The sequence below is a fragment of the Pipra filicauda genome, unplaced genomic scaffold (assembly GCF_003945595.2).
Source record: "Pipra filicauda isolate LSUMZ 115617 unplaced genomic scaffold, ASM394559v2 scaffold102_size2360937_pilon, whole genome shotgun sequence".
NCBI classification, from domain to species: domain Eukaryota; kingdom Metazoa; phylum Chordata; class Aves; order Passeriformes; family Pipridae; genus Pipra; species Pipra filicauda.
In genome coordinates, this window is record NW_024103463.1 from 1,775,211 (window position 1) to 1,792,412 (window position 17,202).

General features: G+C 38.7%; 1 protein-coding gene across 5 annotated transcripts in view; it reads left to right on the forward strand.

Annotated features, from left to right (window-relative positions):
• Nucleotides 1–17,202, forward strand: part of ATP2B2 (ATPase plasma membrane Ca2+ transporting 2) — a 411,315-nt gene that overhangs the window by 330,678 nt on the left and 63,435 nt on the right. For all 5 annotated transcript variants that reach the window (XM_027738163.2, XM_027738225.2, XM_027737921.2 and 2 more), the window contains 3 exons: nucleotides 1,307–1,471; nucleotides 3,666–3,880; nucleotides 5,164–5,406. In XM_027738163.2, coding sequence (XP_027593964.1) covers nucleotides 1,307–1,471; nucleotides 3,666–3,880; nucleotides 5,164–5,406 — 623 coding nt within the window. The remainder of the gene's footprint in view (nucleotides 1–1,306; nucleotides 1,472–3,665; nucleotides 3,881–5,163; nucleotides 5,407–17,202) is intronic.

The window sequence follows — 17,202 nt, forward strand, 5'->3', positions numbered from 1 at the left end:
TTCCAACCCAATTTTTTTATGTCTCATCATCTTCTGTGTTTAATGGTATCATATGGACATATTTTCTTTTGCAGGGACAGGGTAAAGCAATAACAAAAGGAAACCTTAAAAGCCCAAGGGTTACTGAACAATGTAAAAGGCAATCATAAGGATAAATAACAGGAAGAATAAGAATCTTAGGAGTTTCTTATTTAATATACAATTTCAGGAAGACTGAAACAAATATTTTGCTTTCTCTGAAGCAAAGTCATGGTTCCTTTTTTATTCTATGAGACACAACTATCATGAGTTCTTTGAGTTATACCAAATTAAGTGATAACTTCCTCTTCTCAGATAATGCTAAAGATTGCAAAGGTGATGGATCAGAAACTAAATAGATAAATTCAGTTGCTAATGGTATAAAACTACCAAATATAATGCTATTAAATGAATAATCACTGGGGTTAGATAGACAAATCAGATTTCCAGGTCAAATAAGCATGGTCTTGTACAATCTCTTCATGAATGTCAAAGCAAAGCTATTTCATTTCATTCTATTTAGTTTATTGTGTTCAGTACAAAACAGACACATACACATATATAAACTGCAATGTCATTGCTTCTAAGAAACATGATACTAAAATAAAGTTTCCTTGTATTAGCATTCTTTCAAGAAAGGATGGTTCAGCTCTGAAATGCTGTGTGCTTTTTGTGGGACAGTGATGATTCCAGCACCATCAGACCCCATGGATAAGTCACTTGAGCACGGAATGCCAAGGAAACTTTATAATTCTGGTATTATCTAGAATAGTGGTTTGCAGAGTGTGGTCCCCTGGTCACTGAGGTGCCTGTGCAGCCCAGAGAAGGGAGCACGGATCAGCTGTGGAACCACATCACCTTCAAAATGCTTTCATTGGAAGTATGACTGTAAGGGTGCCTTGCATTCTGTGACACCCCAAAATTTAGAGCAACACAAACCATCTGAGCTCTGCTATTCTAGGAAATCCTGCAGTGCTGACACACTGGGACTTGCCAAGCCATTTGCAAGGCATGGAGTGATATATATGTGTATAACATAAGAGTGTCCAAAATAACGGATCGACCCAATGGGTTTCCCGGTCCTTGACCGGTTGTGCCGTGGATGTGCTTGTACCCCAGGGGTCCCACAGGGCACCTGCCTGACCTGGGAGTCAAAGGTCATTCTGGTAATCACTGTCCCAAGCAGCCCCTGCAGCAGATGTTGCTGGTTGAACCCCGTAAGTACGAACACTGAGCTAAAAAGAACGAGGGCCAGCTCGGGAGTAACAGTTTTGTTCTCCATTGTCAGCCAAGCAGCAGGACGGGGCTGCTGCCATGGAGATGCAGCCACTGAAGAGTGCAGAAGGAGGAGAGGGAGATGACAAGGACAAGAAGAAATCCAACATGCACAAGAAAGAAAAATCTGTCCTTCAGGGAAAGCTGACCAAGCTGGCAGTCCAGATAGGCAAAGCAGGTATGGCTGGGGGGGGGACTGACCAAAAAACACTGTGTTAATGAGACCTGAGAGCTGCAAAGCAATATTTATTTTTTTTTTGAAAGGCACAGGCCTTTCTTACTGCAATATTTAGAAATGGCTCACCCATAAAACTGTTCTATGGTTATTATGTGGTATTGACAAACTTTTCTTCCTCTGAAAATTAGCTTTGAGAGTCAAGAAACCGGAAGCTTTGGGCAACTTGGATTGTAGTGAATATTTGAATCAAAATGAAATGTAGCTTTTCTCATAGTTAATATTCCCAAGCACAGTAATTACATATTTAATTTTGTCTCCCCTTAGAACTTTGAAGTACATGGTTCCAGAATCTCTATAATCTCAAAATATCACTCACACACAATTTCCCTCTTATGGGTTCTGAAATCATCCTGTTCTCCCTTAATATCCATGTTCCTGCTTTCTACCCAAGCATGACACAAGTGTTGACTCTTTTATCCAGAACCATCTGGTCCCTGCTGTTAGAAGCAGCACTTCTCCAACATGTAGGTAGAAAGTGGAAATCTTCTGTGATGGCACAGAGTTCATTAGGTTTGTATTTCTAGTGCTATTGAAGAGGTTTTGGTCTCTCTCCAGTTCCTTGGCTGAGGTCCTACAACAGCTTCCTCACTTTACCTCTGCTCTATTTCCCTTACCCTTCTTCACCAGTCTGATTTCTACCCCATATATTCCTTCCCCTTCCTTTTAAACTTCATTTTGGTCAGTTGATCACATAACCCCAAGATGCCAAATTCTCTTTTTCCTGCACAGTGTGTGACTCAAATTCTGTGGTCATCATCTCTGCTATGCAATCAGTGCTGTGCCTGGTTTCATATTGCTCAGGCTTCTCTCCTTTGTTTCCCATGATTATTAACTTCTTAGGTCAAGTACCTTTCTGCACTGCCTTTGATTCTCGCTCTCTCTGATATTTCAGCAGGCCCGTGAATATCACAGTTAAAGTGATTGTGTAGGGATTTCTAACCATAATGTGGCGACTAATGTGAATTAAATTAATTAATTATTGTCTCCTTTGGTTTTTCTTTGTCATTGGGCAATCTATGGGCATGTCGTGTGTTGTCATGAGTATAATATTTTAATGGATTTTCCTGTGTCCTCTGGCATATAATGATCTCCCTGACTCATCTGTTTCCTGTCACCCTTAGCATCCTTCAGCTTACCAATTTTTTTAAAGTGCAGTCAAGACATGAAATTCACAGTATTCTCCTTTTTACTGCGTGATCCCATTAGGGAGAAATTAATTTATTCTGAAATACAGGCTTAACTGCTTCACAGAAACCTGCCAGAGAGCAGTAATCACAGCAAGGCAAAGCTGAGGCTCTGCTGGAGTTTTTATTTGTCTACTCCACTCCAGGAACAAAATTGTGGAGGAGCAGTGTTATCCTAGCAGTCTGTGCCGTTGGGAGAGCATATTAAGTGCTTGGGATCTTTTGTGAATTCTGTGAAATTTTTGTTAATGTCTCTGCTTCTTTTGAGTCTCTCCTCATAAAAGTACACACTTTGTGGATGTCCCTTGGAAAAGGGAAACCTAGGAAACACCTGTATTTATCACATTTTCAAGAGACTTAGTTAAAAACTGTTCTGTGGATAATTCTCTGTTACTGCTCCCTTATGTTCACCCAGATACATCCCTAGGGCTTTTCTAAAGTGTTTTATGCAACAACATAAACTACAGGAGACTATTTTTCTCAGGTCTCCTAAGATACATTTATTAAAGAGAAAAGTGAGTGTTTGAATATGGATAGACTAGTAATGTGTAAAAGGGGGAGGTTAAAAGGACAGATAAATATTTTACCAGGCAAAATAATGTACTAAATTGAAAAAACTTAAATAAGTGACAGAGGAACTCCTGGAGAACTGGACTGGCTGGGAAGTTTTCAAGGCAGCAGTAAGACAGTGCTTAAAAATGAATGCAGTGTGATTCAGCTGTTCTGCAGCATTCAGTGTTTCTTTATGTACTGGAATGTAATGCTGTTGTAATTATATTATAACAATGTTTCTTCCTGTAGACTTGATCATTATCATCATTATTAATATTGGTGAGAAATGTCACTTAGAATAAGAAAATAATTTCACATCAAATTCCAATGCAGATTTCTGATTTCTGATGTTTTTAATTGTGTTCTGTGTTACAGTAATGGATCATTTCTCTTTCCAGGTTTGGTGATGTCTGCTATCACTGTCATAATTTTGGTACTATATTTTGCCATTGACACGTTTGTGGTCAACAAGAAGCAGTGGTTGCCTGAGTGCACTCCTGTCTACGTCCAGTATTTTGTTAAATTCTTCATTATTGGTGTTACTGTGCTCGTGGTTGCTGTTCCTGAGGGACTCCCACTTGCTGTCACTATTTCTCTGGCTTATTCTGTAAAGGTAAGAGACATTAAAAATAATCATGGGAGAAAAATGCTGTTTGCTCAAGTTCACCACTGAGTTGGCCCTCAGGTTTTATCAGGTGTGATGAAACTTGGTCTGCAAATTATGTGCTCAAAATGTTATTTAGAGTGAAATTGTTTTAAAGTAAACTCATATTGAAAGTATCTAACAAAAATGTGAATACATATGTTTTCTAATAGATCTCTTTAAAACCACACAGTGCAGGATAATCAGGTAGTAGAAATACCTATTTGATTTGCAAAGAACAAGGAATTTATTGAGCAGAATTTACTCTGAGAACAGTCCAGTCTTTGGACAGGGAATAATTTTGTATTCAAATTTTCTTGTGCAATAGGACAAAGTTTTGACAAGGATTTGAAGCCTTCAGGAACACTTTACAAAGAAATTAGAGTTTCACTGAAGCTTTCATGTACTTTTCTGAAATGCAGTTGCAGTTCTTTGAAGTCAATGTAAATGATTCTATTAGGAAGCTAAAGAGATTAAAATCCTGGACTTGTGGATTACTTTAGCAATTTAGTCAGAAGGGACTTATTTAAACATTCTGGCAATCTTAGATGAAGATGAAGTAAAGTTTATTCCCATTTAACATGTAAACAAATTATGAACTTTAAGAAGGAATATCTTGATTTCTATGTAGCCAAATATCATAATTATTAGGGGGGAAAAAAACCCATGTCTCGAGGATGACAGTTTGCTAATAAAGACTGTAGCTGCTTTTAAAATATTTTCTCATTCTCCTCATGTCCTTCATCTGACACCCCTTTCCCTTTTCCCCCTTTTTCCCCTTTTTTCTCCTTTTCCCCTTTTTCCACTTTCCCCTTTTTCCTTTCCCTTTTCCCTTCTCCTGGATGTATAGTCCATCCATGTGCTGCAAGATAGTATCCTGGCATTCCAAATATTACTAAGAAAAAGCTGAATATTTGCCATAATGATGATGTTTGAAAAATGCCGTTATTTTTGTTTTCTTTAACTAATCTTTGCTGTTGGAGCTATTTCTTGAAATGTAGAATATTGCAAACAATTATGGAACCGTTTTAGCTTATTAAAGGCAAAATTATCTCAAGGATAATCACAGCTTGGTTGTCTGTAAGGGTTTGGGATATTGGCCTGGATCAAAGTTCAAATTTAGGGAGCTTTATGTTTTCACAAGCAAGACTAAACCCATTCTCCTGCGCTTTTTATAACCCGTGTTAAAAACCTGTCAAAGCAAAATCTTGAAGGTTTTTTATTTTACGTGGTTTTTTTTTTTTTCTCCTTAGAAAATGATGAGGGATAACAATCTGGTCAGGCACTTGGATGCCTGTGAAACGATGGGAAATGCCACAGCCATCTGCTCCGACAAAACCGGCACGCTGACGACCAACCGCATGACGGTTGTCCAAGCCTACGTTGGTGATGTCCACTACAAGGAGATCCCTGACCCAGATTCCATACCTGCCAAAACCATGGAATTGCTGGTTAATGCAATTGCTATCAACAGTGCTTATACCACAAAAATTCTGGTGAGTAGGCTTTTTTTTTTTTTTTAATCAATAAAATAAAACGCAGCGGAAGGAGGTGTAGGGTTTTTTACCAAGCCGTGCTAGTTCCTGAATGTCCTGTTGTTGATTATGAAGTGGTAAATACTGGTGCTGCAAAACCTATATGTTTTATGGTCTGGGTTTTTTTTTATGGATAGGGATTTACTTATAAGTACAAGCCCATGGAACATTTAAAAATCTCTTGCTGTCGTTAGATTGGGATGGCTCGGCTTTGGTGCAGATAAATTTGTTAACACAGCTGGCTTTTACTGAGACTTCACCTGTGTAAAATGATTTCTGTGTGTCTGAGAACTTTCAATTGATTCTCAAATATGACAAATTGGATTGGTTAAATCAGTGAGGTTAATGAACTTCGTTCCTTCTGGTTTCAAGTGAGTCACATCCAGAAGTATTTAATTCAGTCTGTAAAGGAGGCCAGAATGGAAATATCCATTTTGCTTGTGGCATTAGGTTCTTCTGCACAGAGCTAATTAAGAGGCTGAAAAATTTTGCAATTCCAATAGATTTGTTCTTTGAAAGGTCAAGCTGGATTTTAATGTTGCTGAACAAGTAGGCTTTTTTTTTAAATTTATGAATATATGTATTGTCCTTTTTATTGTTCTGTGCTGAGCTGCATAATATAGTCTTGCATACACTTCATGTTTGTTTTAAAAGTAGTCTTTTAAAATACTGTCACAGAAAACAAATAGTGCTGAGTGCTGGAGCACACATTGCCTTTAAATCTTGCTATGTAAATATCTGGATATTAATAATAATCCACACTGGGAAGAAAAATGTTTAGAGAAGTCTCACACGGACGCGCAAAGTGTGTTTGTAGCAAAGGTATTTTTGAAATGAATGCTCTTGAGGATTGTTTGGCCAGGATAAGTGTCTGAAGCTTGGCACTCTGGGAAGGGAAATGTGGGGAGAACCAGCCCCTGGGGCAGCTGGAGCCAGTTCCTCCATACGGAGTGGACAGGGAATCAATCAGCAAACCCTCCGTCAGCTCTGGAAGGTGCTGTGCTGTCCCCTCCCAGCTGAAAGCAGCCAGCAGTGTGATCCCATCACTCCTGTCCTGTAGGGACACGCAGCTTCAGTCAGCTGAGGCTGGAGCCAGCCCTTTTCCCTTGGAATTCAGCCCCCCTGGGGAAGCAGAGCTCACTCAGCTGGGAGCATCCAACCAGCAGCACCCGTTCCCAGCTGAGTCCTGGCTCTTCCTCTGTCCTTGTCCTGAGGTCTGTCCAGGTCAGAACCAGGCAGGTTAAAGACAGGAGAGATGGGCCTTCCTCGCTCAGGCAGTTCAGTGTAAAAGCTCAATGTAGATATTTTATGGCAACGGCTTTTTGGAAGCTGATTTGTGTGTTTGTGACTCATCCTCAGTACACAGGCTGGGATTAACACAAGGTAACAGAGATGAATTTGGGATGAAGGATAACAGGTACCTATCTAAATTTGTGTTAGGATAACTGCTACAGTGGTGACACCAGTCACACACCAGTTCACCCTCTCTGAATCCTGGAACAGATGTAGGTTTCTGAGTGAGGAGGCATCAGGCTTTCCAGTCATGCCTCTGTAATCTTAAGTTTAATATTCTGTTGTTTTTCTTGTGGTAATAATTTCATTTAACTGAAAAATTTCTGGTCAATAGTAGTTCTAAAATGGTCTTTATGTAATTTTGAATTTTTTTTTTTCACTCTGACTTGTCTTCATTGCTTCTTTTTGAAATCAGCTCTGTGTGCATATTAAAAAGAGTCAATATTTCACCATCTCAGTACTTTTTAAAATATGCACAGAGACTGATCTGTGAAACTGATAAATGGGTGAAACCCTCTGAAAATCACATTTTTTTCTGGATGCAGATCAGATCTTCAGCAGCTAACTGCTTGAGGTTAGCTGTGTAAAATTAATGGTGATTTTTAGCTATTACACAGCACCATAAGATAAAGCCTTGTGGTATGGCCCCCCCCCCCAGAACCACAGCTCCAGTATCAGAGGAGTTCATTTTATTCCTTGTCTAGAGCAAACTTAAGCTGAACTTTAAGATACAAAGTATTGTTCCATAGCCCATTTTAAATCATAAATAAATGCAGTAAAAATTACCTGGGGGAGTTGTTTCCAGGATGAAGTCCCCAGAATTATTTCTCTAGCTGCTAATACCGAATGCATCCCTGTGTGCTCATTCTTAGAGCATGTTTAATCAAGTTGTGAATATCAGCTCCAACCCAAAGGGCATGTAAGAGTTGTGTCGCTCAGACTGAGTTTTGCATATTCTATTTTTGGCTATCTAGTTATGCCTACGCTGTAAATTGTGCTTTGTGTGAACTTCTGTTCAGAGGGATCACATATGGGGCCATAAAATTAGCCAAGATGCTCTGCTGAATGAGAAATATTCCCTCTTGCATTGTCTTTTGATTAAGGGGCAATTGAACCATTGATAAAAGTATAAAAAGAAAATAATATCAGTGCTCGGGATAAAAGATTCGAATTTCCCTGAGAAATTAAACACAAATTATTCCAACTGAACAATAGCATCATTAAATATAGCTCTTTTTAATGCATTCCAAAATTAAGTTGCTGAGTGAGCTGATTTTGCATTCCATTAACTTCAGAGCAACTTTAATGACGCTTTAATGCTGTTTTAATGCTGTTTATGTGAAGCTGTTCTACAAAAACCTTTTCAGCATTCATGTTTTGGATAGCTGTCCCACGTGAAATAAAATCAGACTTCATATATTTTTGCATGTGAGCTATGATGAGGGCTGTAAAGAGTCTCTTACTCTGGGAGCAAAAATTTGCACTTTGGGAATACTTTGATTGCACTCAGAGCAGAAGCACATTGATCTTGGATATCACAGAGCAGTAATGAAAGAGAGACTCCAAACACCAGAACTATTGATTTGAACTTTTCTGTGGAGCTCTTCCTCGCATAATTTCAGTTTTAATTAGGAAGGTATTTCTTCTTTTAATTTCCTGAAAGCTGTCCTAGGGCATTGGGTGGGTATAACGTGTTCTTATTAAGAAGACATCCCAATTAGTATTTCGCTGAGTGATCTTCAGCACCAGTGAAAAAGTCCCAGCTGACCCTGTTATTATCAGGAACTAACACAGGCATTTCATTTGGTACTTGATGGGTGCACAGGGAGACTAAAAGCTACTTATTCCTGTACTAGGTGAATCTCTGGATCTGCAGCAGGACTGTTTTCAGTGGGTCTGGAGCACCATTTACTGCACTTACACAGTGTGTGGCACAGTGTGGTGGCAAACCTTTAACTGAGGGTCTCCAAGGGAGAGATGTCACAGCAAAGGGCCAAACATTCCCTCCCTTCCCCAGCTGCTGCCACCTCAGGGAATGAAGCAAACATATGTTAGTCTATATGTTAGTAAATCTTAGTCAGGTTATGAATGTGACCCGGGAAAACTTCTGGAACAAAAAGGCCTCTACTGGATAAAACCAGACAGGGAGAATGAGGAAAAATAAAATAAAATAAATTGTAGGCAACTTTGCTGCAGCCAGGACAGTGTTTTATATGCAGAACAACACCTGCATACAGCACTATAACATCCATCTAAAAGACAGTGAAGTTACCAAGGTTGCTGCAAGCAAATTCCAACCATGTTGCTACCATGTGGAACAGGGATGATGGATCTGCAGCACAGCCACAGCCACTGGGATTTACTGGGAGAAAGGAAGGTGTCAATTCACCTTCTTCTTTTGGGTAATGGCTGGTGCCTGAGTATATAGTGAATAATCTTACTAAAATAAGTGAAAAAAAATTCTAACTGCTTTGTACAGAAAGCAGTTCAAGGGATTCTGGCACAGAATTTTATTTTTATAATAATATTATTATTATTATATTAATATCATTATTTTTATTATATATCATTCTTTTGACTGATTGTCTGATGCAGAATGCTGGGGTGAACACACTGCCTGTTACTTTGAGAAAAGAGATGAAGGGAGGCTGGCAGAGCAGGTTGTGAACCCAGAACATGTGGAAACTCCCAAGAAAAAATTACAAAAATTCTACAAAAGCAAAATGTTGAAAGTAATGAAAAATAAGATTTAACACAACAGCTGCTTTGCAGGAATAGATTCAAATCTCTTGTTGGTGTTGAGAACAGAGATGGAGTAGCCAGGTGAAGGGCTCCTTTCATTTGGGAGGAATATTTGCATCCAAAAGAAGTACAACTATCTGGATTGTTGAGAGACAGTGTTCCTGTAAAGAACAATCTTTCCATAGGTATTTAAAGTGCAAAATATGCTTGTTTCTTACAGATTTTTTTTTTTTAATCAAAGACTGAATTTTATTTATCAAATACTTGGATTAATCTTGACTATTTTTTTTTGTTTAATCAGACGAAAAAATTGTCTCAAGAATAATATATATATACAGATATGTTATTTAAGCAAGAGAAACTTACTGTTTTACCTTTCACCTTTCATAATTTCAACTCTATCAATACAGTAAGACAACTTTGGAGTTGTTTTGGGGGGGAATATGGATATTTGGAAGTTTCCTACCAAATAATTTAGAGGTGTAGTATGTATGTTTATGGATATTCTGAACAGTTCCCCCCATTAATGTATAAAGTTATTACTCATGGAAAGGAGGATTGAAATGCCTTCTTTTGAACAGTAGCTGCTCCCTAATCCTTGTCTGACAGAGCACAGACCTTTCCTTTGTTCTGTCTATATACATTTATTTGTTTGTCTCTGTTTGCATATGAAGCCTTGTTTTCCAAATAGAAAGGAAGGAGTCCATAACTGTTTAGGAAGGATTGTTTATTTCATTTTAACAGAGCTGAAAACCCAATAGACCAGATGATGCCACACATACCAACAGAAAATAGAGTATTTATAAGTCCTATACAGAAGCAGAGCCTGTGCTGTATTGTAGCTTTATCTGCCAAAGGCAGCCCTGTTAAATGAAACTGCTATTGCATATCCCTAAAATTCTCCTTATTCAAAAGAGAAGCATGAGAAACCAGCTTTTGACTTCCAAACTACACTTTTAGTTACTTTGGCATATGAAACTGGGAAGATAATTTTACTCTCAGGTATGGTTTTCTTAAAAGCTACTCGCAAGCTCTTTGTTTCTTATGTTAAAATACCCATAATTTGACCATTTATTTTTGCTGCACTTGAAGGTTCAGGTAGTCTCTTATTTTATCCAGCTTAGTTCACATTGTTAACAGTGTTTGGAGTAAAAATAGATTCTTAAAAAAAACCCGTCACCAAAAACACACAAAATGTGAGGACAGAAACGGGGACAGAAAAATTAATAAGTATAGATTGAGGAAAGCTTTAATTTATGATAAAATTAAATGACAACTGAGTCAATGGCCTGGCCTAAATCCTGTTTTATTCCTCCTGCAGTTCCCTACCATTAACATCAAGGCACAAACACAAGTGGCAGCTCCAGTTGCTGCCTTAAAGTCTGTGAAGATCAGTCATTTATCAGGCAGACAAGTGGCCATGAGAGAGCAGGGCAGCTTTGGGCATGAAGGGGCAGCAGAAGAAGGAATGAGAACTCTGGAAAACTGTTGCAGTGAGGGCACATTGAGGGGGGAAAATGGGAAAACTGGAAAGTGAGGAGAAGAGCTGATTCTCACTTGGCAGCAGCAGAGTTTGCACGTGTTCCTCACAGTTTCTCCCCCTTTCCAGCTTTCTGGTTTTCCTTGTTTTACTGCATCGTGTTTTTCCCCCCACGGATCCCAGCTTTGTCCACAGGGAGCTTTGCAGTGGTGGTTTTGGTATGGCAGGGCTTGAGGGAGTTTTGGTGACAACCTGAGAGCAGTGTCCATCCCTCATAACTTCTTTTACTTCTGCTTTCTTTCCTCGGGCAATGCTCAAAAATAAATTCTACCTTTAGATAATGTGTCGAGATGTCAGCAGTCTGTGTTTTAAGGATGGTAAGGAGGAGAAGTGCTGTTTGACAGCTGTTTTATGTAAGGGTAGATCTGTGGAACGTGTTATCCTTACATAATGGCACTGGAACTCAGTGAACAGTAAGAAACATATGTGGAATGAATTTTTTCAGCTTGGCCCTTGCAGTGACACTGGACCAGCTTGTTTTTGGTGTCACCTGGCTTTGGATGAGGGTGGCAAGAAGAAGGAGGAAGGGGTTTGAATCAGCTTTCTGTGTTGACACTGCGGAATACGTTTGGAATGGCAAAATCTTTTACTCCTTGAGTAATTAAAACCATCTAGAAAAATTCACAGAAAAAATGTGCTGAGAGGAGGAGACTGATGAGCTAGTGAAGGAATTCAAAGATAACTAATTTCTTCACCCTCTGAAAAAGAATACAGGAGTTTGTATGAACTCATGAACCTCTGCTCCAGGTTTTACAGTTTGGGTCCTGCAATCTTGGGGGTACAGTAAGTTACTAAATATACAATACCAGGAGAAATACAGAGGAAAATCTACTTTGAAGAGTCAAATTCATGATTTTCAAAGAGGACCCTTCCAGCCCAGCAGGGATGGATTTGGGTCAGTAAGGGTGTCCTGCGAGTCAAGTGACTTGTGGATAATACTTTCAGTCTTTTATTGTCTTTCAGCACATTAATTTGGTACTGGAAATTTGTGAAAATTTTCTATGCTCTTATTTTTGAAAGGCTCAGGTGATGGCATTAAAATATTGTCTGCACTATTTCTGAATCTCCAGCAAAATGTTGCTGAGCCATTTAAAATGAAAAACTTCTTTGATTTAATTGGAAATTGATTGAACTGATTTCTAAAGATCTTTATGTTTTGTAAGAGGTTTTATTTCACAGGCAAAATTATTCCCATCATATGTAAATTTATATCTTTATCTCCTTTTTTTGTATGTTCCCAATGTTATACAACTGTATAATGTAGCTATAAATTATAGATGGGAACAAAAAATGCAGGCAAAAGCATCTTTCTATATATAAGCCAGACAGTCATCACAAAAAAAAATCCTCAACAACATATTCTTTAAAACTTTTTATAAAGCACTTGGTAAGCATTTTCTCAGAATAACTTAGGCAGAAGAAACCCAACCTATAGTGTCCATATTATTTACTGTGTAAATAATAATTATCAGGGACAATGGATCGTGTAGTTAATTGTCTCTGCTTCTAGGAGTGGCAATTAGCAGAGAGTAATGATCTTCACACATCACTTGCCATTGGAGTTCTGTAGAATGAGAGGTACAAATACAGCTTTTCTCACTGAATTAGCCACTGACTTAATAATTGAAATAACTGTGTTTAAGAAAGATTTGCTTGGGATGTGTTGTTATCCCAGTCGTGTGCTCTCTGCCATCAGGGCACTGGGCCTTTGCCCTGCCAGCAAAAAGCTGGTTTTAAATAAAGTCTCCTTTTCTGGGAGTTGTGAGGTCAAATGGAGTCAGCTGCCCAGAAAGCTCCTGGATTTGCCTGAGCAGAGGGGGATTAGGGAGCAGGGATGGGAGCAGGGCCATCCCATACAGCTGCTGTTGGCATCGGCGCACGCTCCGGATGCTGCGGGTTTGGGTTTCCAGCAGCTTGGCAGAGGCAAGGGGGGTTTACCTGCAAGGTGGCAGGAGTTTTATAGGTAGAAGAGGTGAGAGAAATGTGCTCAGACAGAGCTCATCCTTTCACTGGATCTCCCATTATCCAACAACCCATAATTATGAATGAACTGGGCAGCAGGTTTGAAGCTTCTACCAACTTTCTTCCTTAGTTCCCAGTCAACTTTCCTGTCAGAGAAAGGGGTGACTGTCCTGTCTCAGCAACAAATGGATATGGGAAGAGAGAAAAGAGGGATAGATAAGATAATCCTGCAGTGTATCATGAAAGATCATTCGCATCCTACCTGAAAGTTTACGATCAAGTTAGATTAAATATCTTTATTTTCTTTCCTCATGTGACAGAAAACAAGGTAATAAACCCCTCCTTCATACTGACCTTCTTTGCCTTTGGAGTTTGGTAATAGCAGACTCCTTTTATTCCTGCTGGAATAAATAATCACTGCAAGATTATAAACAGGACTGACAGTCACTTGGAAGCTTTTTGTTACCATAATATCATTTCATACATTAGATTTTTTTTTCCTGATTGCTTGAGTAAATTAGATTTTTAACTTATGATGAAACAAATATTTTTTTTCCTATTACCTTGCAGAGGGTTTTCTTTTATGTTATTTCTCTTATGCTCATGTTCTTATTTTCTACTCATCTTGTCCTGGCATAAGATGATTTGCATATGGAGAATTACTTCCAGCTGTTTCCAAATACACCTGTTGATGAGTTCAGGCTTTAACAGTCAATGTTTCCTGCAAGGTACTCCACAGTGTTTTCATCCAGATTTATAAATATTGCTTCTTATTGCCTGATGAGTTTTAAGACCCCTCTTTTTTTTTAATAGAATACATTGACAATGAATAATTTTAATATGTACTTCTTTTCATGCCTCTGATACCCTACCAAGATAAAGTCATCACACCTTGGAGCTGATGGATATGCTGGTTAGGATGTAGTGTTAACACTTTTTAGGGGATATTTTCAGGGAGCATTTTTCCTGATGAGAGTTTTTGTTTTACATGAGTTGGTGTAAACCAATTACTTCAGGTACATTTGTTTTAATGCAGGTTTTCTTTGTGCTCTTGATCATCAGGAACAGGGAGATAATACCTTCAAATATGGTAATTTAATACCAATTTTATAGAACACTCTGGTGGTTTTATAATCAAACATACACCAACTGGCTTATTAGAAATCAATGTGGTGACTGAATCACCTCCTAATGAAATATGACATTCATTTCCTTTCATATTTATGTTACATAAATCTATATTTTACATAGTGTATAGTTTTAGTATGTTTTCTTACTACTCTCAGAACTCCAATGTGGTTTATTCCTCTGGGGGAAAAAAACCCCAAACAACAACAAGCCACCAGAAAATCTTGACTGGTACAATGCCTGAAGTAAAACTAATCAGCAACACAGTTTATGACAGAAAACACTGTGCTAATCTCAGAACAGTAAATGGCAGGAGTTACTTTGCAGACTTGAACGAGTTGACTTGTTCATTGCTATTCTTTGAGAATGAAATTGCACTTAATAAGATTTATTACCCTTCTGTTAGTGTAAGCTAAGTACTATGTTTCTTTTGAGTCACAGGTAGTACTAGAAAGTTGGTATTAAATATATGGGAAGTAAAAAACTCTGCTTCAAACTCTAGTTCCTGCTGTGTTCTGCAGGTAGATCCCACTATTAATTTTTCTGTCAAGCTTCCAGTTTCCTTCTCTTGTGTGTGAAGCTCTTGGCTCCTCTGGGTTCCAGTCAATCATATTTCTGTGTTATTTACAAGACAGTGTGGGAAGAAGTCCAAAAATCATGGCCTTTCTGCTTTTAGAGATGCTTCCAAAAGAGCCAGAAAATCCTCAAGAATGGGTGGGATTCTGAAGAACTCTTCCCCCTGATTCTGAGTAAGCTGTGAGGGGCACTGGCTTCTCCAAGGCACAGGACTTCTGATGGATCTGATTTCTTGGGTGCAGATGACTTTGACAGAGAGAAGCCAAAAGGCATCTGCTCCAAAAAATCCTTTTCCCAGCTGGAGTCTAGCAGAGGAAAAAGAGTTTTCTGAGGAAAGGCTGCTAGGGCATTTTTACTCAGTGAAAGCCATCCAGTTCCTTATCATCCCTGAAGAAATGACTGGCATGCTTTGGCAGACACCTGCTGGAAATGGAAAAACTAAGCTTCCAGAGGTTATGAAAATTCAGGACACCTTTAATAAGTAATCCTGTGAACCCTTCTCAAATATGTAAGTGCAAATACAGAGCAGCTGTATGGCTGGCTACTGATGAATCCTTATGGAGACATTGGGATATCTTAGCCTTCTGAAATTGTGGGTGAGTGTCAGAAGATGTCATGGTACCAGTTGGTCACAGTACCAAATGAAAGTATTGAGCATGTTAAACAGTTCCACTGCAGATTTCTTATGCCATTGTTGTTTTTCTGTTGCTTCCACTTATTCAAGTGGGCAGAGAGTTCAGCTACTTTAAAAGTTGCTTCACTCCGAAGAAGAAATGTTGTCAGTGCTGGTTTTGTAGGGGCTATATATTTGGAAAAGGTGAAAGACATGATTTTCTGGGAGAATTTTGCTATAAAGAAGGACAGGATGTTCAAGCTTTCCATCATTCCTGCCCCATTTCCTCCTGAATGAGTAATCAGGCAAAAATTGGCTGCAGTTTCAGTCTGCTGTTCTGCCCAGCAAAGGCATCATTCTCAGTGTCCTGACAAGGAGAGGGACTGGCCAGAGGACTGAATTTATAATGCATCTCAAACATTATCCCACCAATCATGCAAAAAAAATCCCTCCAAGAAAATAGTAGATAAACATCACTATAACATGTTATATTCACTTGAGCTCATCCATTTGCCTCGCCAAAAACCAACATCTAACTCACCAAAACCAATATAAAAATAGTTTCAGCTGGTATGTGCTAGGAAAGAGGAGTACATTTTGTGTGATCTGTGAAATATCTGCTCTCGGTGTTTTCAGACTCGTTTAGAAATGGATGTTTGAAGAACCCTTTTCCTTGCTCTGGAAATGAGTACTATTAACAGAGGAGATCTATAATTATGATGGGCTATAATCAGTAGCTTCAGTCAAGTGAAAAAAACTTCCTTTTTCACGGGGCTAGATTTGCTCTGCACTTACTAAACTTAGCTCCTTAAACTGTACAAATTGTTTGTAACTCTGGTGCAACCAGAAATTCAGTGATTATTAGGACTAATAATTTGAGTTTGGACTTTTCAGCTCTAATTTGGTCTTTGTAGAAACTTAGTTTTCTCATCTGAAGTGTGTTTAATAGATTTTGAGGGGGAGAGAGGGCTTGGTTGGCTGGTTGTTTTTTCCAGTTTTGATTAGTTAATAAGCATAGAAAAGGTAAAGCAAATTGAAATGAGAGTTGGTACATGTGGATACAGGTGTTTCACACCTTTGTGGCTGAAATTCCTGCACAATGGCCAGTTAAAAGCAGGCATGAGATGCATTTCAGACTAATAGTGGAGATGTTTTTAAAAATGTGATTATTTCTATGAAGAGAGTTAAATAGTTAATAAAGAGTGAGTAGTTTTGTTGATTGCACATTCAGAAACGTTAAATAAGGTTTTCATAGGCAACCTCAGTGAGAGAAAGGCTTAAGATGCAAGGGGGAAAACTGTCAATAAATTACTAAAATATGTAGCAGAGTGGCTAAAAGGGCATTTTCCAAATGGACAGTTGCTACTTAGATCACTGCTACAACCGAAGAAAATGCATCTCTGTCTCCATAAATCTAAAAGATGAGGTTTCAACCCTAAAACAGGTGCATCGATGTTTTTAATGTTGGCAGACCCCACGGAAATCCCTAGGATTGGTTCTAATTTGGAAATACATTTTTTTAAACTGCAGATGTCACCTTGAAATCGAATTTTCACCACCTGCTCAGCTCCACACTGTGCAGTTTGTCTCCTGTCTCTGTTTTCTCCGTCTGCAACACTCCCAAAGCCAGTCTAATACCAGTAAAACCTCAGTTTAATGGATCTAAACTGAGGTAGCAGCTGCTGGTTGTCATTATGGAGGTACCAATTACAGTTCTGCCATTAAGTGCAATTTCTCCTTTGCACTTAGTGAAAAATGTTCAGCTTGTTTGTTGTTCAGGACAATACAGCAAGTGCTTGCAAAATATATGGAACAAAGTATTGGAAGTTTATAAAATCCATTAGTCTGCTCTCGATTTTAACCAATTTGGTTCAGAAATCGTGTATTTGTCTCTCTTGTTTGT